Genomic DNA, 25,608 nt, shown 5'->3' on the forward strand with positions numbered 1-25,608 from the left:
TTTACCTTAAAACTCTAGATACACTTTGTACCATATGCTAAAGACTTATAGGTAAGTTAATTTAGCAGTTTAGTTAATTTCAGCACGTTTTAGGGGTTAGAGCACATTCACTGTGGACAGTTTAGCAGAGTCTGCACAATCAAAAACAACAGCAGAATCAGTAAAAAAGAAATGGTGGTTCGGATACTGCAAAAGAAGCATTTTTTTTAAACAATCTAAGTGATTTATTTTCATTTTTTTGGTGCTTTTATACAAGTTATTTCAATATTTTACGTTTGTTTGCACAAAATGCTCTACAGGGTCGAAAGTGTTCAATACACAAATGAATAAGTAATGTTTAGTCTTCAAAGTTTAATGAGTATGGTATTACCTATTTGGCATCAAGTTTAAAGTTCAGGATCTGTGCATAAGAAATAATCTGGGAAAATACATGTAATAGTTATGTTGTGAAAGATTGTTTGATAAAATAATGAAAGTGGCTAAAATCATTAACCATATCTTTGTAATGTTTTGGCTTTACCAGAAAACCCTCTTACTGGATGCCCAACTTCCAACATGGCTTACCTCACATCCACCCAGCATAGTACTCCTTCTCTCTCAAGGCTTTTATCTTTCAAGCTCTCACTGCAAACACCAACCCATTGATTAACCTCTTCTCACAATGTCCCTGACAATATCCCAAACTATAAAATACCCACTTGCATAATCTTCATATTATCCAACCATAATTCTAGCTGTATGCAACAAGTCTCCTTCACTCCTGTTTCATCGTGATTGTAGCTCTGCCTTTCAATCAGTCTGATCAAGGTCTCTACAATACCATGCTCTTCTTTAACACCTAGCCATCACTTTCAACAGTTTTAAATTGATTCTTAAAACTCATCTTTTTCAGAAAGCTCTTAATCTGTTATTCTTCATTCTTGCTGCAGTAGTCAGATTACAGAAATCTAACAACAGGTTCCCAGTCAGCCTCACTTTTAACACTCCTTTGCATATTGATACAAACTCAAGTAAATTGCTCTAGAGTTTGTAAACTCAAATATAAAGAGACTCTTCCACATATTCCTGTACTATGATTAAATCTGCATTGACAATTCACTTTATTTTGCACAGGATTACTGACCTTCTCTTGCGCTGCAGAGAACTGGATATTTGGACTCAGGATCTTGTGCTTCCAGCGGTAGTGTGGCTTCCAGGCTTCTTCAATCCTCAGTCCTTCTTAACTGGTTAGTATGTAATGTTTTATTGATTTTCAGTTCTAAAGGAAAATAAAGGGCTCTGGTGTGCAATAAATTGGACTTTGATACCCATTAGCCTGATGTAATTTTGTAATCTGACTACCTCCAAGTATAATGCATCACTTCCGAGGGCAAAATCTGATTAGCAGTGGCATAATATCTAGCAATGCCTACATTAAATTTATTGAGTGTATGCATGTTATATAATTTAGTTAAAAGGAAAGGTCTACAAAACAGTTTTTATAAGCATAAAAATCAATACATTTTAAAATGACTTTCATTTTTTCTTAGCCATTATGCAGAGCATGGCACGGAAGAACGATTGGCCTTTAGATAAAATGTGCTTAACTGTGGATGTGACCAAGAAGACAAAGGAAGATTATGGCCACCCACCAAGGGAAGGTGCCTACATATGTGGATTGTTTATAGAAGGTAAAGATTCAATGTAATTGTCATGTTTTGGGTGAATTAAAATGTTCCATGCCATTTCATGGCAAACTGCTGTTATCAAGCTGACCTATTCTAAAACAAGGACCAGATACATAACTTCAATAGAACTCCTTCTAATGGACCCACTCTACATAAATAAGGTTCAAGAATACATGCGTTGTCTGGTCACACCAATTTTTTTTAAATAGTCTTAAATTAAGTTCCTTTTTCCAGTCTATTTTTTGTAGCAAATAGAAATCACCATATAAAAGACAAAACGTTACTTACCTTTGGTAACGATCTTTCTGGTTGATACTCCATCTAACTGCAGAGTCCTCACCTTTTGAATATTCCTCAGGCATCAGACTGGATCGGGAAACTTTACAGCATCACCCCTGCATGCCGACAGTTTGTTTTGGTTGGCCCCACAGTAAAATTCCACTCCGAAAGAGGTGGGAGTTCAGAAAGTAGTACTTCATGGAGATAATAAGTGACACCCACATAGCCTGACAGATATCCAGAATAACGTGCCAATGCAGTGGTTTGGGCTCTGGTGGACTGAGCCCACAAACCTTCTGGAGGCTGCTTCTTAGTCAGCACATAAGCGATTCAGTGGCGTAACAAAACTTGAGGGGGCCCCCCTGCAAAGCACATGGAGGGGGCCCCCCAGTGGCCCGGTCCACCACCTACCACTTTGCCCCACCACCCAAAAATCTGATATATTTTGATCTAAAACCTCCAACATTTAATGAAATGCCTCTATATTGTCTTGGTTAAAGTTCTAATGAGAAAGTGGGAAACCCTCTTAACATATAAGCTACGCCATTTGTAACAATACTGTCAAAAGCAGAATATTTAACTGAGGCAGCAATCAGAATAATGCCAAGGAGCGATACTATTGTCTCAGGAACTGCCTATGGCTGATGAACAAAGAACAACTATGAAGGGTTTGAATTAGAATTTACATTAATGTACAACAACTTGAAACTTTGAAAGACAAACCCAAACCTGCAGTCCCATAAAAACTCAACTGACAATATACATAAGTACAATAACTCAGTATCCTGTGAAATTCAAGAGAAATAGACTGGTAAATTATCTGCATGCCAAACACTAGCGACTGTCAAAGGTTGTGCATGATAACATGAACTGAGGAAACAATTTAAATTTCTACCATCAAGTCTTTATTAGTAAGCACTGCAAAACAGGCAGGCAAACGAGGCTGAGGATGAAAACTGTTTGGATGCTTCAGAACATTGATGCAGATGTTTGTCTGAATTTATCATTTCTGTAGTGTAAACAATGCTTAATACAAGATTGAAGGCACACGTATTACAGACAAGTGCAAGCAACACCATAAATAACACCGCATCTAGAATAAAAACAAACCATATCAGCAAGTACCTAATGACAGAATCTGTACAAACTGTAGTTGGTAAAGCAAAACAAATGTGCAAATACTTCCAGGTGCATAATAAAGCAATCACCAGTCCAGCAATATACAAGAATCAAGCATGTTTTGTAAAACAATTGAACTTTCTTAAATCAAGGTGAAAATACTTTCAAAGTGCATGATAAAAACAAGTCCAGCAATATGCAAAAATGAAGCCAGATTAGTCAAACAATTCCCAGTTTGGTGTGTGCATAAAGGCACATATATTTCAAAGCAACTGGTAAACAATAACATCTACAGCACCATACAATAACCAAACCAGTTTAGACTAACAATTCCCTTTTTGAAGGCTCAAATATTTCAAAGTGACTGGCAAAACAGTAACAAGTACAGCAGGCAGCAGCATACACAATCAAACCACTTTAGTCAAACAGTGCCCCTTTGGTTTGTGCACAAAGGTGCAAATATTTCAAAGTGTCTGGTAAAATAATAACAAGATCAGCAAGCAGCAGCATACATTAATCAAACATATTTAGTCTAACTAATTACCCTTTTGTTTGTGCCTGAAGGCATACATATTTCAAAGTGCCTGGTAAAGCAATAACAATTTAGCAGCATAAACATCAAACACGTCCAGTCAAACAATGCCCCTTTTATTTGTGCATAAAGGTGCCGGAGCCCACTTTGCCCATGCCTTACAACGTCTCTGGATGGCATCTGCCTTTAATGGATGCAACAATCTCCCATCCAGTAATGGCAGCTTCCGAGGCAGCAATTGTGACCTGGGGAAAGTAAGGAGGCCCTGGCAAGAGGCGATCCCAAGGATATGGCTCGACAAACATGGTACGTGGCAGAGCACTTAAAATCAGGTCTGGGCCCTGGCATGGAACAGGAGCTGACAATTTACTGTGCGTGAAAGGAAGTGTGAGGGAAGATAGCAGTCCATCACAAAATGGTGGGCATGTAAATGGAAATAACAGGGTGGCCAGGCAAAGGGGCACCAAAACCCAGGCACCTAAATAATTTGAAAAGATGTCTTGCAGCCCCTCACGTTGGTTCGCAACTTGGAAAAGCAAAGGCATGTACATTTTAGTAAGATGCATCCAAATCTGCTCAAGCGGCACATGATTTCAAACAAATAGTAGCTAGTTGTAAGCTTGCTTTTAAAATATGTGCACACGTTTTTTCCAATATTCTCCATTTCCATATAACAGCTCTCTGTCTGAGCAAGTCTATATTGAAGTGTTTTAGGATGTTCAGAGTAAAGTTGGAGATGATAACGTGGTTAGTTGTTAAAAGGGAAAAGTAATATTCCGACCACCTTTCTTTCTCTTTTTGCCAATGAATGCAATAGAATTTTAGACGGGAGTAAAGCAAACTATATTAAGGAGTTGGTTATGCAGAATGATGGACACATCCTTTTTTCCACAGAGAGGTTATTGTGAAGATGAATCCCTGATCTTCAAAAATGTAGCTGAATATTGCACATTCGGTGAATAATTAACACCAATACTGGGAGGAGAAAGAGACTTATGTGCCCTCACTTTATACACACTGTTGTCTACAAAAAATATACATTTTCAAGCAACTCGTTATTTTCAACATGGTTGACAATGCTGTATTAGCATAGCAGTATGTTTAAAAAAATCAAAGTCCATATTCAACTCCATGAGCTATCACTCATGGTTCAAAATGCGGGAAGTACCATATAATGTCCAGAGATGGACACATATCTATACTATGGAGATCAAATGGGTGTGGCACTGGGGGTAGCACACCTGTGCCCATTCAGGGATTAGCTTTGCCCCTTGCTTCCCCAGTGGTCATCAGATAAAAATCATAGAAGCGAGAACAAAAGTCATGAGTTGGCTGGAGCATTGAAACCAGGGGCGCAACTAGACCCGAACTTCAGGGGGGGCTACCACTCCCAGCCAGGGCTGGCCCTAGCACTGGTCGCACACGGTGCAACAGCCTTTTCTGGTTCCCCCTCCCCATTTCCTCCTTCTCCATGAATTCCCTCACTACCACTCACCAACCATGCACCTCATCTCTCTATAGCACCTTTCTGACAAACATTTCATTTTTTTATAGCGCCACTCATAGTTTACTCGCACTCAGTTCAGTGATCTGCATGGTACTCGTTCTGTGTAGCAGGCACCTCTGCACTTTGTGAGTGGTAGGAGTGCCCATGTGAGTGCACAGTGGCAGAAGCGACAGTGTGAGAGTAGGGTAAGAGGAGTGACTGCAGGGTGAGTGAGATGACCATATGAATTTGGGTGCGGATGTTCGTACAGAGTGGGACGAACGAATGCATGATTAGGGATGGGCTTGTTTGAGTGAGATTGCAGATTGAGCAGTGAGGGGGACAAGTGAGTGAAGGGTGAGTAGTGTGCTCTTGTGACTGCAGGGTGAGGTATAGGGTGAACAGCACAAGTGCATTGTGAGTGCAGAGTGATCACTGTGAGTGCAGGGTGGGCGGGTGAATGGTGATCAGTGTGAGTGCATTCTGATCGCTGTGAGTGCAGGATGAGCATAAAAGTGAAGGGCAAGAATGTTGATTGAGTTGTCTGAATGCAGGGTGCATTCCCAGACACTTGAAGTAACTCAGCATGTTATTGACGGCGGTGTAGGGTTTCAGATGTAAGTTCAACCATTGATTGCTATTATGGCATTAATAGGGATTGAAGGTGTAGGAAATAAATAATGTGCTGATCCTGTAACAAACTCCCAGTCTCATGATATGGGTTGCCAGCTGATTATTTTGATGTCCCAGACGGGAAAACAATAAGCAGTCAGTTCAGTTAATCTTTATTTCGATGGTTAAAAATCATCATAAAAAATCCATATTATATAAAAAACAACACACATAATTTTACATTTCTAGAAATAATGTTATATACATAATGTCTTAATCTCTAGTGTTCCTTAATCTTACTGCTATTTTTAAAAAGCTTGTTACTGAACATAAAGTGTGCATGTCATTTGCTCTTTGAAGGAATAGTAATGCGGATTTAGCATGACGAAATTTTCCTTCTCTTAAAATATCAACCAAAAACATGCGCCGAGGGGTACGATAAAATGGACACAATAATACAAAATGAAGGGTGTCCTGTGGAGACTTGTTGTCGCAGCCGCAGGCACCCTTCTGCTCAATCGTTACAGTAAAACCAGATGGATAAGAAAGAATATTAGGTAACAAATTGAGCCTAAAACGACACATTAAAAACCTGTCCTGCTGGTTATATATCAGAAATAAATAGGGTTCCATGCCCTCCCCGTTTTTAACCAGGCAATGAGCGGCTACTGACCGTTTTAGTGTTAATGATTTGGTTGCCCTAACCGTTTCTAATTTTTCCAGCAACAGTTTTTTTATTTGTGGTTTGCTGGTCATAGAAATTGTACACGGCTTACTAAAGAGGGTATGCTGGTCTATGGCCTCTAGTGTTGTTTTAACATATTTCAGCCATGGGATTTGCATCCCCTTATCCCTTTGCAAACAGTCCGTGAGAATTTCTCTGCTTAGTTCCGCATCAGGATTGGCCCAAATACTGAGCCAAGCCATGACCGGCCTAATCTTCACCTGATCTGTAATATATGGGATCCCAAGTTCTGAGTGTGCAATTTCGGCTGGAATAGACTGTGGGATCTTTAGGATTCTTCGGAGTAATTTATCTTCCTCTTGCTGTAAGTGTTTAGCATCCCTAAAGCCCCACACCTCAGCTCCATACAATGCCTTTGCGGTACTTATTGAGCTATATAGGCTCATTATTTGTTCCCGGGACCAGCGTCCCAACCTGTGAGCAAAATTCAGTATTGCACCACTTGAGGAAACCAGTTTAGTACAGCGTTCCTCAATCAATGAGTCAAACTGAATCTTGCCATCAAATAAAAGGCCTAAATAGGGAAAGGTACTTACAGTGCCCATTATGTGGGTCCCTATCTTAAACACAGGTTTCTTGGTGAGTTTTTTGCCTGCGACCATTGTAAAAGATTTGCTCAAATTCACTGACAGATCTAAATTGTCCATGAATTTTACAAATCCATTGATGAGCGACTGGAGACTTCGTGGAGTTCGTGCAAGCAGGACCGCGTCATCCGCGTACAAAAGTACCGGAATTTGACGCTTCCCTACTTTAGGGCAGTGTACAGTCTGAACAGTAAGGCTTGTCTCTAAATCATTATTATATAATGAGAACAAAAAGGGAGCAAGGATACACCCCTGCCTTACTCCACTTGTACATGGGAATGAGTCAGTCCGCCCCCCCCTCCGTACTGAAGCGAACTCTAGCTGTAGTATTCCAATGCATCTCTCTCAGAATGTTTATAAGGCCCGGGTCTATTCCCAACTTATTCATCATTGCCCACAATTTGTTCCTGTTCACATTATCAAAGGCCCCCGCCAAATCCATAAAACCCGTATAGATGGGGCCGTTGCTTGCTTTAGTATACTTAGCAACCAGTAAATATAGATTTAGGCATTGGTCACTGGTCGATTTTCCCGCTCTAAACCCATACTGTGTACCAGCTATTATATGATGCTCTTCAGTCCAGGTCATAAGACGATTCAAAATCACCCACCCAAGTATTTTGGCTGATACATCGATCAGCGATATCGGTCTATAGCATTGAGGATTGTCCATATTCCCTTTCTTAAAGATAGGGACAATTAATGCAGTGGACCAAGATCTTGGGAGTCCTGATTTAATAGCCGCGTTTAGCACCCTCGTTAAAATTTGCGCCCACAGATCGATGTTACTTCGATATAGATCTGGGGGAGTACCATCGGGCCCCGGTGCTTTGTTCGGCGTCAACCCTTGGATTGCCTTCCTGATCTCTGTTAGTGTGAAATCTATTTCCAAGCTCCTTATACCATCCCAGCCCCCTTCTTCTTTTGTATCTTTAGAGTGGTTATAAAGACCCTCAAAATGAGTCACCCAATGCTGTGGGAGGATGTTTGTACTGAGGACTGGAGCACTACTATCCTGAAGACAGGGCCTGTTAATAATCCTCCAAAATTCTGTAAAGTCCCTGTTTTCTCCTGCCTCTCTTAGATCAGCCCAGACTTCTGTTGTAGGGTGGCCTTTCTTTCTTTTATCTTAGTTTTGTGAATTTGTCTATATTTGGCTACTTCAGTCTTATCCCTGGGATTAGCTTTAAGGCTTGATTTTAGGTTTCTTAATGCTCGGGAGCAGTTAGTATCAAACCATCTTGGCTGTGTACCTATCTTTCTGGGACCTTTTGATTCTAATACTTTTTCGGCCAGTTTTGTCAAATCCCCAAGAGCCGCAACTAAGTCAACTCCACCTATCTTCAGATCTAAGCAATCTTCTACATACTTTTTACCCTTTACAAGCAGCGTGGTATAGAATTCCTGGGCATTGATTTTCGCCCACCTTAAGCGCCTCCCCTGGTCTATTGGCCGTAGGGTAGTATCCGCTTGTATATTCATTTCCAAGTGGGCCTTGTAGAATAGTTCCATAACCAAAGGATTGTGGTCACTAAACGTACTCCATTTAGTGCTAACCTCTATAATCCAGTGTTTTGCGAAGGGGGATATCAGTATGTAGTCTATAATGGAAGAGCATCCTCTTCCTTTAAAAGTTGGCACAAGAGTGCCCTCTGGACCTGGGACTACCAAATCAATAGTGTGTGCTAATGTATGAGTACTAATTAAATTAGTTAATATTGTGCCCTCGGTACTGTGCTCAAAGTGTGGCCCCTTCGTGACCGGGCAAAGATCCCAGTCTGCAGTTACTGGTAACAAATTTGGGCAGAGGTGACAATTTAGGTCACCCATTAGTAACACAATTGGTTCTCCCCCCCTTTTCCTTAAATCGGCTTCTTGGTTCAGTCTAGCATCTAACTCCAACAGGGCAGCATTTCTACCGTTTAAAGAGCCTGAATTATAGATGTTAAATAGCTGTACCCTCAGCCCTTGTCCTTGGAATGTTACCGCTTGAAGGGTATGTGATGTCCAGGATGGCAACGTCCATCTTCCCTTAAGGTTGATGTCCACGTACAGTATTAGCCCTCCCCTAACCCTTCCTGCCCTGCTCTCCTGGGCTGGGACAAAGAAACATTTATAGCCCTCTAAATGATAGAGGTCGGAGTTAACCGCCCAGGTCTCCTGTAGGGCTAGTATATGAATGCCACGTAATTGATTCCTCTAATCTACATTTTCAAATTTTCCAGCTAGACCTGCTATATTCCAGGAGGTTATATTCACCCTTCCCCCCCGCCACCCTCACCCCATTTAGACCCTGGGCATTTGGCCTGACAACATCCCTCCTCCCCGTCATGGACTCCTGTTTCTCTCCATCCTCCTTTAACGGGGTAGGTCCCAGCCCGTTCTGCTTGTAACTTCCCCGAGATGCTAATTCATTAGCATCGGTGGACATCCTTCTTTCCAACCCCTCCTGATATGTATCTACTTTGGGTAGTCAATCATTTTCGTCCAGAGACCGAAGGGGACTAAATCTATTTGTCCACTGTAGGTCACCCTGATTTAATAATGGCGGGCCACTGTATTCAGATTTCCTTGCCCTATAGCCAGCTACTCCTCTGTCCTTTCTTCCTTGAATGTGAGTTGGGGGTAGGCAGCACAGTTTCTAGGGTAAAAGTAACCTAGTGACATAGATCGTATAGTACTGGTTACATTCCTATTATAATTACCCAGTATATACTCCACCAAGTTCGGGTTCCTGAAGTTTACAATAATGCAATCCCCTTCGATATCTTTCCTTCTACTTCCCAACCAGGGTACTCTCCTAACATGTATAATTTCTCCAGTTTCCTGCCCTTGTAATGGCCTGTGTGTGTTCAACCAGTTAATAATATTATTTTTAAGTTCCATATATGACTCTTTCTCACCCATCCTTAGTTCAGGTACCCCAGCAAACACCACAACATAGGGACTTGCTTGAGGAGGTAAATTTACCCGTGGGAACGGAGAATGGGTTCTATCCATACATTCCTGTCCTACCTGGTGATTATCATTCTGACTGTGATTGGCAAAAATCCCTGTCTGAGTAGGATTGGACTGTACCTGACCTTTACGGGTTTCATAATTCCCACCTTTTTGGACACTTCTATCCTCAGAGTAAGCTGGAGCTTTAGGTAATGCATGAACTTGTACAAGAGTACATGGCTCATTGTTTACACAGTTGTTACTAACAGGAATTGGCCGTGGTAAGGTAGGCACTGATGATGATGTAGGATTTCCAGTCAAGTTAGAGTTTGTAGACTCCTTCATCTTAGCCTGTTTTTGTAATTCATTAGCAATTTTATCTAATTACTAACTAATGATTTTACTTGAGTAGTAATGAAAGTCTCAAGACGTTTCTGAAGGTCAGCAATTATAGAATGCAGCCATTCTTTCAGGGATTAAGGGACCTTGAGCTTCTATTTCCACAACCTCATCATCTATTATGTGTGTCTTGCCACCCCCACTAGTTGGTTTCAGTTTTTTAGTATGTGTATTCTTTGTGCCCCGTCTGTTGGTTCTATTTCTAGTTCTCAGGGTTCTTTTTTCCACCCTGTCGGGGAGTAGCCCAGTGTCTGTTACTTGTTGGCCACAGGGAATAGCTTCAGGTGAGGCATTAAGACTTCATTTTGTAAAGTTTCGCAGAGATTTATATCAGCGATTTGTTTAGGTATGGTTTGTGTAGGTGTATGAGAGGTGTTTATGGGTGTCATCGATAAGCGTCTCTGTGTACGCTCGATCTCCCTATTTACCGCCCCAATAACCTTTCTTAACATTAAGTCAATTGCCGTTGGTTGGACTATGTAACCTGCTGGGGTATTAGTATTGGTATCAGGCCCTTTTTGTGTGGAAATAAGTGGGGTACATGGTTTCCTCTTAGTAGAGCGCGTTTTTGGTTTGGTAGCCATAGTAGAATTTTTTAACACTATTCACTGCCTTCTGATACACTCACAACGGGATAGAAGAATAGTGTTAAATAACCTAGCTTTGTAGAGCACAGATTAAATCATTTTACAGTCCCTTACAGGAGCAATCCATTGTCCACTGTATGCGAGTGTTGTGCAATGTCCACAGTTCTCATGTAGAAAGTTATAACTTAGTGATTTGAGCCGTTTTAATCTGCAGTACCTGGGACAAGATCCAAGGGGGGTGGCCCAGCCCAGCCTACTCCAGCCACCGAGGGCCACAGAGGGCCCGCCCTTTGCCCGTGCTTAGCCCGGCGCGACCCGCGGGTTATGCTTCTCTTTTATGCGCCTCCGGGCGCGGAACCAGCGTTGTCGGCGTCCCTGCCGCTAGTAAGCCTGGGAAAGGTAGTCCCCACCTCCACTCCGCGGCCGCACTGGATGGAACTGCGGCGGCGGGAGGCGGGAACAGGCAGAGAGTTTCCTGGCAAAGAAGAAGGTGAGTTTGTCGTTGCTGGGAGGTACTCGCCCGAAATGTTTGCCCAGCACCCGCTCTGCCGGAGTTATGCTTCTCTTTTATGCGCCTCCGGGCGCGGAACCAGCGTTGTCGGCGTCCCTGCCGCTAGTAAGCCTGGGAAAGGTAGTCCCCACCTCCACTCCGCGGCCGCACTGGATGGAACTGCGGCGGCGGGAGGCGGGAACAGGCAGAGAGTTTCCGGCTCTAACTGATGAGGTCTCGCTCGCCTTTGAAGTCTTGCACCTTTCACACCCAGCAGCAGATTCCTAAATGCAGCTCCAGATGCTGCTTGCTCCGCTTCCGACTGCTGAGGAGACTCAATTCACAAACACTTTCTGAGTAAAATGTCAAAGAGGGCCGGGCTTTCTCAATTAAGAAGCCTGAGTGAAAGCGCCATCTCAGACTCTGTGTTCTAACGGAGCGCTGCCTTTTAAATCTCCACGGCTGTTCGATGTATGTCTGGAATGTATCGAGCGCCCAAAGCCCAAAGCTAAAACAAGACGAGGCACACGCAGAGCCGTCGCTGACGCGGTGCGCTTTTTCCCCAACCACACGAAGATCGAAGAGCAGCAGCAGCAGCCAGCCTCGCTCGGTCTCAGAGAGCCTTGCAGCCACAGATCCGCACCAAAGCAGTCACCTAAAGCTGGATTTTCAGCACTTATCAGTGCTTACTTTGAACAGCAAATATAAATAGAAATATTTTTGTGAAATAGAAAGCACTTTTAATTGTGTTCTAGGGCTGCCTGAATGATCCATGACTGATAATTAAAGGAAACAAAGACCGAAAAGTCACATTACAAATTAATACATACAAATTTATTTATAACCCTATTTAGTGTCAACACAAGGTCTTTCCAGGCTCTTTAAACAACACATTGCTGGCATTTTTCCTTTTGAAAATCCTATTTTATATTCCTTTTCATGAAATGCATTCTCAACAGTGATGTGATATGTGATGTCACCTGCGCTATCATCAATTATTTAATTTGTGATGTTATCTTTAACATGAAGAACGAGCTGGGGACAAGTGTAGGAAATTATGAGGTAGAGGCACAATGTGATTTGCAGGGCGAAAGTTGATGTTCAGTAACAGTTGTTGGTTAAAGTGTAACTTCAAAGAGGCCTGAAGAAGTACTGTGTCAAGCATGAACAACTCATCTGTTCCATTTTTTCTTTCCATTCTGGGATTTGGAGTACTATTCAATTATAAATGAGGGAATGCAAGTACTACAATACAAAGAAAAATATATATTAGGGCTGGATAATCTACTGACACAACAACCAGTACTTTGGAAGATAAAAAATGACAGTCTTGCTTTCTAATGCATTTTGGCGATTTGTTTTTAGGGTCAGCAATCTAATCATGGCAGAAGATTGTGTTTACTATGGTGTGTTTAATACAGGCACAGATATACACATGAAACATTCATGGGCAAACATTCAAACATGCACAATTCACATACAAGAATGGTTACACACCTGCATAGGCGCAAAGGGCCTTATGTTTTCTACGACATCTTTAGACAGTCCTGTTTTTTTGTACAACACTGTTGGGCATAATGGCACTTTCAATCCTTCGCTTATATTTGTAAAAGAAAACCTAAGCCCCAGAATGCAGTAATTTGTTGCTGGAAAAAACAGAACTGGCTGAGGGTGTCACATGTGAAAAGGGCTACTTGGTAGAATAAATTGACAGAAATAAAAATAAAAATACATTCCCTCTTTATTACATTGTTAAATAGATTTATTTTTGGTTTGTTGCTTTAACTCCTTAACCACGGCGCAAATTCCGCTGCAGTGCGGGAGTTCTATTGAGTGGGGAGGGCCACGTCGGCCAATGCGCGCACATAAGAGGTTCAATATTTGCCTTCGTCTTCCATGCCTACTATATGAACAAGAAAAGAGTTGAAAGTATTAATTTCCATTATTTTGTTTTACCCTGCTCCTCTCAAACATTTTCAAAGGCTGAGTTTAAATCATAAAGCTTCCTTAGTTCTGCTTCTTTGACCTCCCTCTTTTGGAGAACCTTCACATTTGTCAACAGGCTTACAGCCCACGTTTCATTGGCCAGGAGCGAGAGGGTGCGTCTTGATTCACCTTTATCCTCGCCACTGCTTAATTTATATTAGATTAATAATAATAATAAAGTGGAGTGCACAAAGTATTTTTTTCAGGAGGCAGCCTCTGATGCAGACAGCAGCCTAGCAAGGAAGTCATGGGCCCTGGTGCAAGCAAGTAAAAATGCCACCTTTTACTGCTGTTGGGTAGTCAAAAACAGCAATTATCATAGGTCAATGGGCCCCTCAGAGTTATAAGTCCCGGTGCCACTGAACCTCCTGCACAGTTGGTAACTGCGCCCCTGGACTCGGCAGGTTGCCTTTCTTCCACTACCCAAACCTTCCTCTCTTTCTTACTCTTGACGTTTTCATTCATGCAATCTTCCTTTTATCACTGTTTTTCTATCATTCTCTTCCTTCTTTCTCCTTTTCTGACGGACTCTCTTGCTCCCACTGAGCATGACAAATAAATGCATAGCTGCCAAGTTTTCAGATTTCCATGTGTGACATTTTCATAATTTCAGTGCTATTATGAGTGACATTTCAACGAGTATGAGTGACACTTTCTCGCAAGCAAAATAAAACAATAAAGACGAGGGAAATATTAAAATATTGCAAATTACTACCATTTGCGCAACAAGACGCTCTATACTTGCTCCTTAGTGCGCCCCTGTTTCCCTCTGTTGCAGGGGGTGAAATGTCTGGCAGGCATTAGTGCACCGCGACTAGAGGTGGACATCAGAGAAGTTTGAAGGGGGCTTCTGAAGGCTGTGAAAGACCCGTAGGCAGCGTTACTGTGCACACTCGAGCTGAGAGACAGAAGGCAGAAAGACATGCATTGACTGACACTGGAAAACAGACACAGTAACAGGCATGTATTTACAGATGCTGGGATTTAGATAGACACAGGGGCATTAAGACACGGGCAGACTGCCCCTACAACTTATTGCAGAAACAGGGTAGAAAGGCTCAGGGAACTCGCAGTAAATCGTAGGGACATATAAATGGGGCAGCTTAGCATCAGTCCAGGCCTGGCCTCTCTCCCGTGTCTGGGACCCGGCCCCAATTGATATGTGAGGCCCCAACTGCAACAACACACTGATTTCTAGTGTTTGCGAGCTGGCTGACAGAAAAACAAAACACATATTGCTAGCCAACGTGTGGCCTGCCTGACGGCAAAATCATTCTGGAGAATACCCTCAGGACGACTCGGGCCCTCTCTCTGTGACATGAGGAAAATACCAGTCCCCAAAACGTAGTCCAAATGCCCACCACCTGCAGCTGGAACCACCGACTTAAATAAAGCACCAAAACTCGCCTCACTTACTTCAAAATTTAACGTCCGTTCCCTAATGAAACCTCGAAGTACACGCACATAAGCAGTGCCTCCTCTCTGTGTGTGCTACAGGGCTGATGGGGCCCCTGGAGTCTGGAACACGGGGGCTGCTGCAGGGCCTAAATTATGTTTTAATCCTGACCCCAAGATGCATCCCACCCCACCCTCTGAGACTCCTCGTTCCTCGAACACTGACCTGATGCCTGGCCTGCAGCTTCAGTGGCAGGCGCAAATGGACGGCAGGAGACAGGGCAAGGCATTTATTGCCAGAGGCTGCGCGGTCCCTCTAAGTTATCTCCGGGATTCCTCAACTCCTCACGCTCACTTTCAATTCTTCTGTGATGCGCCAGACCCACCCTAAGAGAGTGAAGACCACGCAGACGTAGAGACTCAGCCGCGCACTATTTAATTTACAAAAGAGGCCACAGTGAGATGCCACGACGGGGAGCCTAACGCAAGTTACGTAGGCTCTCACATGCATCCCAGACGCATGTGTAGTGCTGTGCGGCCACGGAGAGGGCCCCTGGAGCGCAGGGGCCCCCCCTCAATGCGGGGGCTGCAGGAGCCTGTGTTACGCCCCTGAGGAGATTTTTATGCAGAGAACAATACAGCAAGAGATGGTCTATTTCCACTTTCACTCCAGTGAATCCAACAAAGAGCTGAACGTCCACATGCTGAGGGCTCTTTTAGCATCCAGCTGATGAAGTTTCTCTTCCTCCTTGGTGTGGGTTTGAGAAGGTGCTAAGAGTGCCAGGTGGGTGACCTTTGCCAGACATAAACAGGAGGACCACTCTCTAAAGAAATGAAGCTTGCGCCCTCAAAGCCAGTTTGCCCAGAAGGAATGCCATATACTGTGGGTTGACAGAGAGGGCTTGCAGCTCTCTCACATCACCAGATTTTCCTTAGAGGGAGCCACAATGTACAATTTTGCAGCAGTTTTAAGGGAGTACACATTAGAAACGTTAGGACTAAATTCTGGTCCTACTTGGGCATGATGTAAAGTGTACAAATGACACCTTTCAAAAAACACATCACAACAGGTCATTTAAATCGGGAGCTCTAATCCAGCAACTGCAAAACACAAGAGCAGAAAAATACCATTTAACTTTGCCAAAAGCAAGTCCATGAGGGGTTAGAGACAACACAAAAAGCAATACCTAGTATAGCCTGGCCTTAAGTGGGTCAATGTGCTGAGGACTGCACCAAGCCACAAGCGTGTCGGGGAAACTGATTTAATGGCAGGATGTTTGACTGCCAAGATGGCATCAATGACTTCAGAGGGAGGATGAATGCAGTCAATTGTTGCTCAATCTCCAAGCATTGAGAAGATTGCAGAGATCCGGATGCAGAACCCTGCCCTGCTGCTGTGACAGAAGATACTGCCCAAGCGGTAGCCTTATGAGAGGACAAATGCTCATGCTCAGGAGTTCCGGGTACCACACTCTTCTTGCCCGAACCAGTGCCACTTGGATGACTTGGATCCAGTCGTTCCTGTTCATCTTTTAAAACTTGGGGCAGGCAATGTAGTGGTGAAAAGGCGTACAAGAGTCTCAAGCCCCATTCTAGGTAGTGTGGCTCCGAGAAAGAGCCATCTTGGGAACACCAATACTTAAAACTGCTGACATTATGCAATCTTCTAAAGACATCTAGTCGCAGATTCCTTACCTGTGAACCTCCCAAGTGTCAGACTAGATCCGGAAGACTTTTCTTGAGCAGTACTCCTGCCCGGCGATGGGTGGCGTCGGTTGACTCCGTGTGACATCGTCGGCATTGTCTCCATCATGACGTTGACATCATCTAGAAAGGCGCCACCCCAGCATGCCAATGTCAGTTATTTTCTTTCCGCACCAGCCATCGCAGATCCGATGAAGAGAGCTACCCCCTGTCATTTTTTCGACAGACATTTTTTTCAACTCTGTAGTCAGTTGTGGCCTCTTCCTCAGGATCTGTACGACGTATTCTGTGGCCCACCCTCCAGGCAACTCCAACTCGGTTAGCTATTATAGCACTGAAGATTAGACAAGTCAGGCGGGGGAAGGGATTTAGGAAATGAATAGCTGGGAAGGAGACCTGTAGGGAGAAAAATGGTTAAATAAACAAACAACAACAACAAATACACTTCTGGATGATATTGGCCCCTGAACCTGAATTGCCAATAGCACATAGAAATGGCCTTACAATAGCGCCATTGAACAACACCCTAATTGCTCCTCCAAATGACTCATCAAGTTATGAGCAATTGTCACATCATATATTAGGAGGTATTTTAAGTGGAACACTCTATAGCTCTGTAAATACTCATTGGTTTCTGAGTTTTTCTTTAAACTTCAAAAAAACAAAAATAATATCACTCACTCTCGAGTTAAATAAAGATCAAGATCACACGTCAAACAATATACTTCTCATTTGCATAAATAAGCGTTTCTTACATATCGTCAACTTGTACTCGCCAAAATTTCACTGAATTATATAGAAGTCAACAATACATCCACAACACTGAAATATTAGTTCCACACGTACCGTATCTGGAATGAGCAATGATTTCCCAGGACAGAATCAGGATCAAAGAAAAACGGGCACGCACTAGAGATAATTTCCAGAAAGGACTGAGCGGAGCTGAGCGCACTTGAGAAAGAAATTCCCGAACCACCTTACCATAAAGGCCCGTCTGGCTTTTCTTGGTCAGCACCTGTGCCCAAAACTGGGTGCAACAACACCGAAGGATCACAAGCAAATGCAGGAGCCAGACCAGGGAGGTCCTCCTGAATCAGAAGGCACAAAATAGTGAGCATGTGTCCAGGACACAGTGTTGCCAGATTTTGAGACCCATCCCAAGCCCAAAGCCGCTCAAGTATAAGCCCAAATCCAGTCCAACGCAGACCAGTTTCAGCTAAAAAACCATCACAAAGTAGCAAGTCTCAAATTTTGCAGAAATAGTCGTCAGACACAATTTTAAGGACAAATATACATTCTATTCAATATACAGATAGTGGGAGGGAGTTAACTGGGCACCTGCCTTAATACTACTCATTTTTAAGACCAGTCCTCACTGTGACTTTGTAACGTGAAACAGGCACTGCTAAGATTACAATAGTACAAAACAAAGATTAAGAAAATCAGAAATAGTGTTATGTGCAATTTACTGCTCCCTCTAAATTGTATTTTAATAAAGTCTGTAGATCTCAGTGCCTTAATTATTCATTACATTACACAATAAAAGTACACATTGAAAAATGGTCACTCACTTCTCATGATGAGCAGTAATTTTGTAAATCTTCTGGTTGTTGGAATTCAGGTGTGGCAATAGCCCTATCTAATGGATTGTTATGCACTTTTTATTGAACCAATACAGAACACAAAGTGAATCCTACACCATTTGTTGCCCAAACCACATTCCTTTAGTACAACATTTCAATACTTAGCACGCTGGGAACATGCACCTGACAGAACAGGTCAGAGTTAGTCCATTTAGCATTACCCCTTTAGAATTTCATGCATCTGATATGACTGCACTTCATGCATGATGTATTGATTAAAAATGCATATTAGACTTGTAAAAAACAACATCTCATTTAACATCTAGAATGCTCTTTTTCCTTGCACATATGCCCCTGGTAAGAAAACTCTGGAGGATAATGTATTTGCTGGAGGGATCCATGTTTTGTCTAGTCCCAGTGTTTCATTTATAGATAAAGGCCAAGTTAAGGGACCATCAGGCCTCCTTTTGATTGAGTGACCTGGAACCTCAGACTTGAATGTAAATGCAACGGAGGGAAACAAAAGTACACAGCTTATCTCTTCACAGGTACTTGAGAGGCATGCTTGACTTTTATCAGTCCCTTCATGTAAGTGCATGAATTGTAAGAATGTCAGATATGTTGGTCTGTCCCAGTATTTACACACAATTTAAATAGCAGTATTTTATTTCTTTTATAGCACAATGCAGGGTATCAGAGCGCTTTACATAACAGACACATTGAAAATAAATCATGCAAGTGTGTAAATCAATGTACAAGATGTTTTGCATGACTCGGTGAAGGTTAAAAGATGTAGCAGTCACACATAGCTCACTGTGCAATAGTAAAAGGCTTACCAATTATGAACTTCAAGGAAAAAAAGGATCTGTCTTCAAAGCAGTAGCCCACTAACCTAGCTACATTAAAAAAAAGCTGTCATCTGCATATTACATCATGTGCTTTGCAGGAGACACATAAACCTTCTACACTACTTTGATTCAGATCTGGGACTACACAAAGCAGAGATCTCTCCAACAAATACTTTAACCTCCAGAGTTCTCACCAATTATTATTCCCTGAAATTTACTGGGCAACTCTGCAGACGTCTTAGCCTCATAAAATATTAGAAAATGCAGACTTTGCAACCAATTAAGCATAACAGATGTAGTACCATGCTTCTCCTTGTTGCCAATTTCTTTATGGCAGGGTTTTAAAAACTATTTTAGTACTATTTGTTGAGCCCCACATTTTGCCTTGAGATTGTGCCACTTTTGCAGCACAAGCCTAAAGCACAATTTGTTAAATCTCATAATGTACTTAATGCACTCATGATATACCTAATAAAAACAAATGTGTGGGATAGTATCTGATGTTACTTCGCGTGATGTCACTTACTGTGATGCCACACATTGTGACGACATGGGCTGTGATGGCACATGCCATGTGGTCACTTGCATACTGACTAACTAGGTTACTGACTAACTAGGTTACCCCCCCCCCCCCCAACATGGTAAAGCTGTAACTTCAATGCCTTCTATTTTAGGAAGGAATAATTTTACCCAAACACAAAACCTGCTTTTACACCTTTTTCAAAAAACTACCAACCATTAATTTCAATATTAAAAATAAATACAATTTACATATTTTCCTTTTAATGATTTGGCAAAAGTAACACGCGTCCCATGGAAAAAGGCACTAAAAACAAAGGGACATGCTTCACATCCACACATGCATTCCACAGACCTTCCCCTTGCCTTTGGGTAACTTCACATGTGGTGTCCTTCCAACTTTCACCCATTATCCATATTGAAAACGGGTCCAGACCAGAGAGATACCTTAAAAAGCAGCCACCCTGAAGTTACTTTAACAAATGAGGTTGGCTGTGCCTGCACCCAGTCAGGCAGGAACGACACATCGGTCAGTGCACACACACCCAAACCCTCTGTGGCATGAATCTCAACCTAGACAAGTTCCTACTGTAGATAGCCTGGAGGGAGAGGTAAAAATTAAATGTCACTTACTTAGATTAGGGCAGGATACAGTCAGTCAACCGAAACATCCTGGTCCACTCCTGGCATCCTCCTAAAGTTGAAGAAGGCAGCTACTCAAGAACAGTCACAGGATTGAAGGCTGGGGCCGCGGCGCGACTTGTGGCAGTAGACAGTGCAGTGAGTGCACACACAGACACAGGCCAGGCAGCCCAGTGCACGCGTGTGTGAGGAGAAGATTAACCAACCAGTGCCAGACAGTAGCAGAGGCGCAACTAGAGACAAATTTCGGGGGGGGGGGGCTAAGAAACAATTTCGGGGGGGGGCTAATTCTTCAAGCAATAGGCAGGGTGGAGCTGCAGGGGCTCTGAGAAGCCCTTCTTTGAGCCCAATAAGCTTGCACGCCTGGACAGTAAGACAGACTGCCAGTAGTGCACAACACAGCACACTAGTCACTCTCGAGTCTCTCTCCATGTCTCTGTCGTGGTTATGACCGTCACCGTTTGTGAGTGAGTGAGGTTGGGGGGGGGACAGGGGGCACTCAGAGCGGGAGTGGGACTCACCAAGCAAGCTCTACGTCGTTGGTCCCTACCTTTAGCCTCCTCCAGGCTGGCTCCGGCATCAATGATTATGTGGAACGGTAATGTGGTGCGGTCCAGTTCAGAATATTAATACAGCCTAAGGGCAGTCAGCAGCGCTGAGCACGCAAGCCTTATCCAGCCAGGCAGGGGCCAGGCCCCTCGAGGTGCGCAGCCAGCAGCGCAGGAAGCAGCTGGCCTATGATGAACTGCTGTGTCTGAGACTTGACTGAGACGGTGCAGTTCAGCAGTACAGTGTACTGGAGGACGGCACCAGACCAACCCGACACAGACTAGACTACGAAAAGGAGCTCATGACTAACTTATCAGTCAGTAAGTCTGACGTCCTATGCGCGCCGCTGACAGACAGAGAGCGTGATGTCTGGCGTGCGAGAGACCGTCCAGATCCCCTCTCCACCTTCTTGACTGCTTTTAATAAAGCACGCAGGGGATGGGCAAACAGTATTCCCAGGGCCGTCATTAGTAGCGCTTTCGCGCGCTACTAGATTGACAGCACTCTTAGCCAAAGAGACTGTGTCCAACACTCCTAATATTTTAGGGTGAAGTTTGGCAGCAGGTGCACTTGCACTTGCACACCCTACTGCCTTCAGCAGCACGTCTAGAAAGTATCACACGTCACTCACACCCATGCTGTGTCCTCTTCCAATGATGTCTCAGCCATTCAGCGCGCTTCGCGTTCATTGGCTGCTGACATTCGTGGTTCCCATCCATGCTGCCTGCCCTGTGAGTGACAAAGTGTCTGCAGCAGTGCCGCCCCAGCTGAAAATTTGCGCACAACTGGTGAAAATAAGCCCAAAAAGTAGCCACCCGCCAGCTGAGTTTTTTCCCCCGCACAAATGGGAAAAATGTCGCCCAATTTTGCGGGAAATAGCCCAATCTGGCAACACTGCCAGGGCATTGACGTGCTTTTGGACGTGCGTTCCAAAATGGGCACCCACAGGACTCATGGGAAATGTAGTCCTAAAACATGTGTATAGCCTAAACAAGGAATAAACAAGAAACCAGACAATACCATTGCATAAAAAAGTGACCACACATGACAAAGTCATTAAAGGGACCTACATGCACAAAGACACCACCAACATGCTTACACAGCAGCCTCATGAGCTTTCCCACAAGGATGAGCATTTTTGTGCATGGGGATAAGTATCTGTGTTTGGGTTGTGTCTCTCCAGTCGTAGGAGTGAGTGTAGCGGGCCCTAGAAGCGCTGGAGAGGGAGCATCTTAATTGGTTTTAACTTGCTTTTAAACTTCCTTTATCTGCTTTTAAAAGTATCGCGGTCAAGTAAGGAACTGTATCTGTTAACCTAGCATATTAGTTGTTCTTGCTGGCACAATGTGAGCTGCACTCTGCACTTTACCCTTGCACGCCTGGAACGTGCAGGATCTTCCTGCTCCCCGGTCCACCGCGGGTTGTCCCGTTTGTGTGGAGGGAGCTGAGGGCTAAAGGTCTCATTTCCGGTTGGGAAGCAGGGGGGCGGAGACGCATGGTTAGCAGTTTAGCTGCTGAACCTATTTAAGACACATGCCGACCATGACGTGCAGCGGACACACGCAGCGGGCTCGCCGCTGGCGTGCCGAAGGCAAGACCGTATGCGCCAGTCTGCACCCGTCTGCGCCAGACCGTCGCCAGGAGCCAGGGACCTTTTGAGATGAAAGGAACCCCAAACCTCACCGTCTATACTATTCGGGTGAGTCTCTGCACCAGATCTGCAAACCGAAATCTGGAAAATGTCCATCACAGCTTGCCTGCCCCAACCTGTACCCACATACACTTGAAGGTCCGGTAGCCTGCCTCAATTGCCATTTTCAAGCTAACCCCAAAATGATCATATCACCAGGGAAAGCTAAGAGACCTCATTTACCAAGACATGACCTAAATGGCCTTCTCTGTAACGTTAGGTCACTAGACAAGCACTGAATTGAGATATGGGACATTATTACCTCTCAATCCCCTAATATCTGCTTTCTCACAGAAACTTGGCTTACCCCTCTACTTCCGGCTAGCTACAAATTAATTCATCTCGACAGAGAAGGAAAAGCGGGTGGTGGCATCGCTATAGCCTTCAAAGACACCTTAAACGTGACTTGGATTTCAACCTTAAGCAATAAGTCGATAGAGCTAGGCATTTTTAAGATAAATATATCTGCTTCTGAAATTTGGAATGGAGCTTTGCTTTATTGCCCCCCAGGACCCAAAACTAACTTTACCGATATACTGATCGAACAATTAGCCACATATGTACTAGCATCCCAAAAAATTCTTCTGCTAGGGGATTTCAATTTCCATGGGGAAGAACATACTAACCCAGAGGTCAGGACACTCTTAACGAATTTAGAACTATTAGGCTTTGTCCAAAGAGTCACCGGCCTGACTCACTCAGCCGGACATATACGCTGGATTTAATTTTTTCTAACATAGACCAGTTGACCTGCAATTCTCCTCTACCCCTTACATGGACTGATCACTTTGCAGTCACATTTGATATAAAATTCCCGTCCTCTCAGGGTATCACTATAAACAAAGAACTGCATCATGAAACGCGCAGAGTTGGCATAAACTCACCCCTGAAGCCTTCAGTGATACCTTTCACCCCAAGCTACCGAACAATAGCTCGGAGGTGTCTGAATTACTGAAATGCTTTAACTCTGCCCTCACGATGGCTCTGGACACAACAATACCCGTTACAAAAGCATGGCCCCACACTTTGACGACCTTCAGCCCCATGGTTCTCTTCAGAACTAAAAAAACTAAATGTAAAACCCTAGAGAGACACTGGTGGAGAAGGAAAGAGCCCTGTGACAGGGAACAGTACAAACAGGCTCTATCCCAATACCACCGGAACATCAAAATATCCAGGCGGATGTTTATAATCAACCAAATAGAGCAAGCAAACAATTCTCCAAAAGTCCTTTTTAGTATAGTACAGGATTTTATTTCCCCACAAGCATGCAGAAATTCCCCCACGGAATCTCAGGAACTCTGTGACTCCTTGACCAAGTACTTTCAGGAAAAGATTGACCACATCTATTCAAAATTTCCGGTCATCCCTTTGCAGGATTTAGAGACCACCATCGTGCTAGGAGGGCAAGGGAAAGAAACCCCCTGTACACTTGACAGTTTTCAGCCCATCACCCTAGAGGAAGTATTTAACTTCCTGTCCACAGCCAAATCCGGATCCCCTCGGGATCTATGTTCACCAAAGACAATATCCTTTTAGCCACCAAGTGCGCTCCCTTGATCCAAAAGATCTTCAACTGCTCCATAGAAACAGGAACCATTCCCATTGAGTGGAAGGAAGCCTGCGTACGGCCCATACTCAAAAAAGAACTTTGGACCAGCAATCACTCAGTAACTACCGCCCGATTTCCCTTCTTCCACTTTCCCTTGCGGAGTGTCCAACTCGAGACCAAGATGGGGTCCTCTGTTCTCTCCCATCAGGTAATGGGGTTGACTCTCTCCTAGGGGGAGTCTTGGCTATACACCTTCATACATGCTAGGTACACTTAGGACCATCTAGTTAGGGTTTGCATCTTAGGAGTACTCATGATTATTATCTATATGCCTGCATATATTTGTTTTAGCACAATGGTAGAATTCTACCTTTTCTTTACTCTGTTGGTGCTTATAACCATATACATCTGTTTCTGACTAATGGTTGTTGCAGCACACATATTTATACTAGAATGACGCTGGTTCAATAAATACTTATTGAAAACATCCCCACCATTTATTCTGTATATCTCTCGGAGAACGAGTGAGCATGAGTGACTAAGCGAAAAGTACTGTACTGTTTCCACGATCCCTGAGGGGTCAGGGTTGTCATGTTCGATAGTTGCCAGAAACGATTCACTCCTTGGTAAGGTTGTGGGACTTATGGTGGCACTGTGAGTTAGCTGGCCTAACAGATTAACATAGCCTTAGGGGTTGTCTGGAATCAGTCTAGACACCAATCCCTTAGTTTATTTTGTCTAAACGCACAGATCCTAAAAAGATTTGTAGGAACTACACAACACAAGAAATTGAAGCGTGCTTCGACTTCACCCCGCCGGTCACGCAACACGACAGAGGAGTCTTGCCATTCAAAGCCTTGCTCTGCAGACTATGTGCCAGGGTAAAGCTCCACGTTTCCCTCCCTTTCTGGGACCAGGAGTGACCCCCTCCCAATTAAGAGTTTTATGACACCATGTGTGCCAAATTTGGGTGGCCTGACCATGCTGGTGCGCCTTTGGGCTTCGCAGGCTCAGCAGAAGGAGTATCAATGGGTTCCACACGGGCCCAAGTGCCCATGTCTCCTCATGGATCCGTTTCTGGATCCGGCTCGGCACCAGTCACACCTCCTTGACCTTCCCAGATGCTGCGTCTAATGCCGAGATTTCCGGCATCGCCGGTGCTAGCCCCCTTCTTATCCCTGACATGGTAGGATTGAATGAAGATTGGAATGGGATGCAGGATGCCTTAGAACTCCCGCCTTATACTGAGGAAATGGTCTGGTATACCGAACTGGGTGATACCAGTGGCTTGGGTACCTATCCAGAGTCTGGCATGCTTTCCTCTACTATCCTCCCTACAGAGGAGGGAACTTCCTTCGCCATGGTGGTGCGGAGGTCCTGGACCTGCTGGTTCCTACTGTGGCAGTCAAAATCAATTTCTTGACAGAGGTCCGGCAGCCTGCTGTCTCCACTGCGGAGTCCTTGCTTCCATTTAATGAGGCCTTGACTGATGTTCTTCTGGGGATCTGGTACAAACACAGCACAGGGTCACTTGTGAATAGAACAATCGCCCGCCGCAACTGCCCTGCACCGGGCCACCCAACTTTCCTCAACATTCACCCAACCTCGAGAGGTTGGTGGACCAAGACTCTGCTTCCTGTAGTGATTTCCCTTCCGCACTCCCGGATAGGGAATCCAAGAGGCTGGATAGCTTCAGA

The 25,608-nt window shown here is 44.0% G+C and overlaps 1 protein-coding gene across 1 annotated transcript in view; it reads left to right on the top strand.

Moving 5' to 3' along the window:
* DNAH11 (dynein axonemal heavy chain 11) overlaps window positions 1–25,608 on the top strand; it is a 3,007,685-nt gene that overhangs the window by 2,952,786 nt on the left and 29,291 nt on the right. The window contains exons 80-81 of the mRNA XM_085631597.1: window positions 1,114–1,226; window positions 1,530–1,670. Of these exons, the coding sequence (XP_085487723.1) occupies window positions 1,114–1,226; window positions 1,530–1,670 (254 nt within the window). The remainder of the gene's footprint in view (window positions 1–1,113; window positions 1,227–1,529; window positions 1,671–25,608) is intronic.

The sequence above is a fragment of the Triturus cristatus genome, chromosome 10 (assembly GCF_964204655.1).
Source record: "Triturus cristatus chromosome 10, aTriCri1.1, whole genome shotgun sequence".
NCBI classification, from domain to species: Eukaryota; Metazoa; Chordata; class Amphibia; order Caudata; family Salamandridae; genus Triturus; species Triturus cristatus.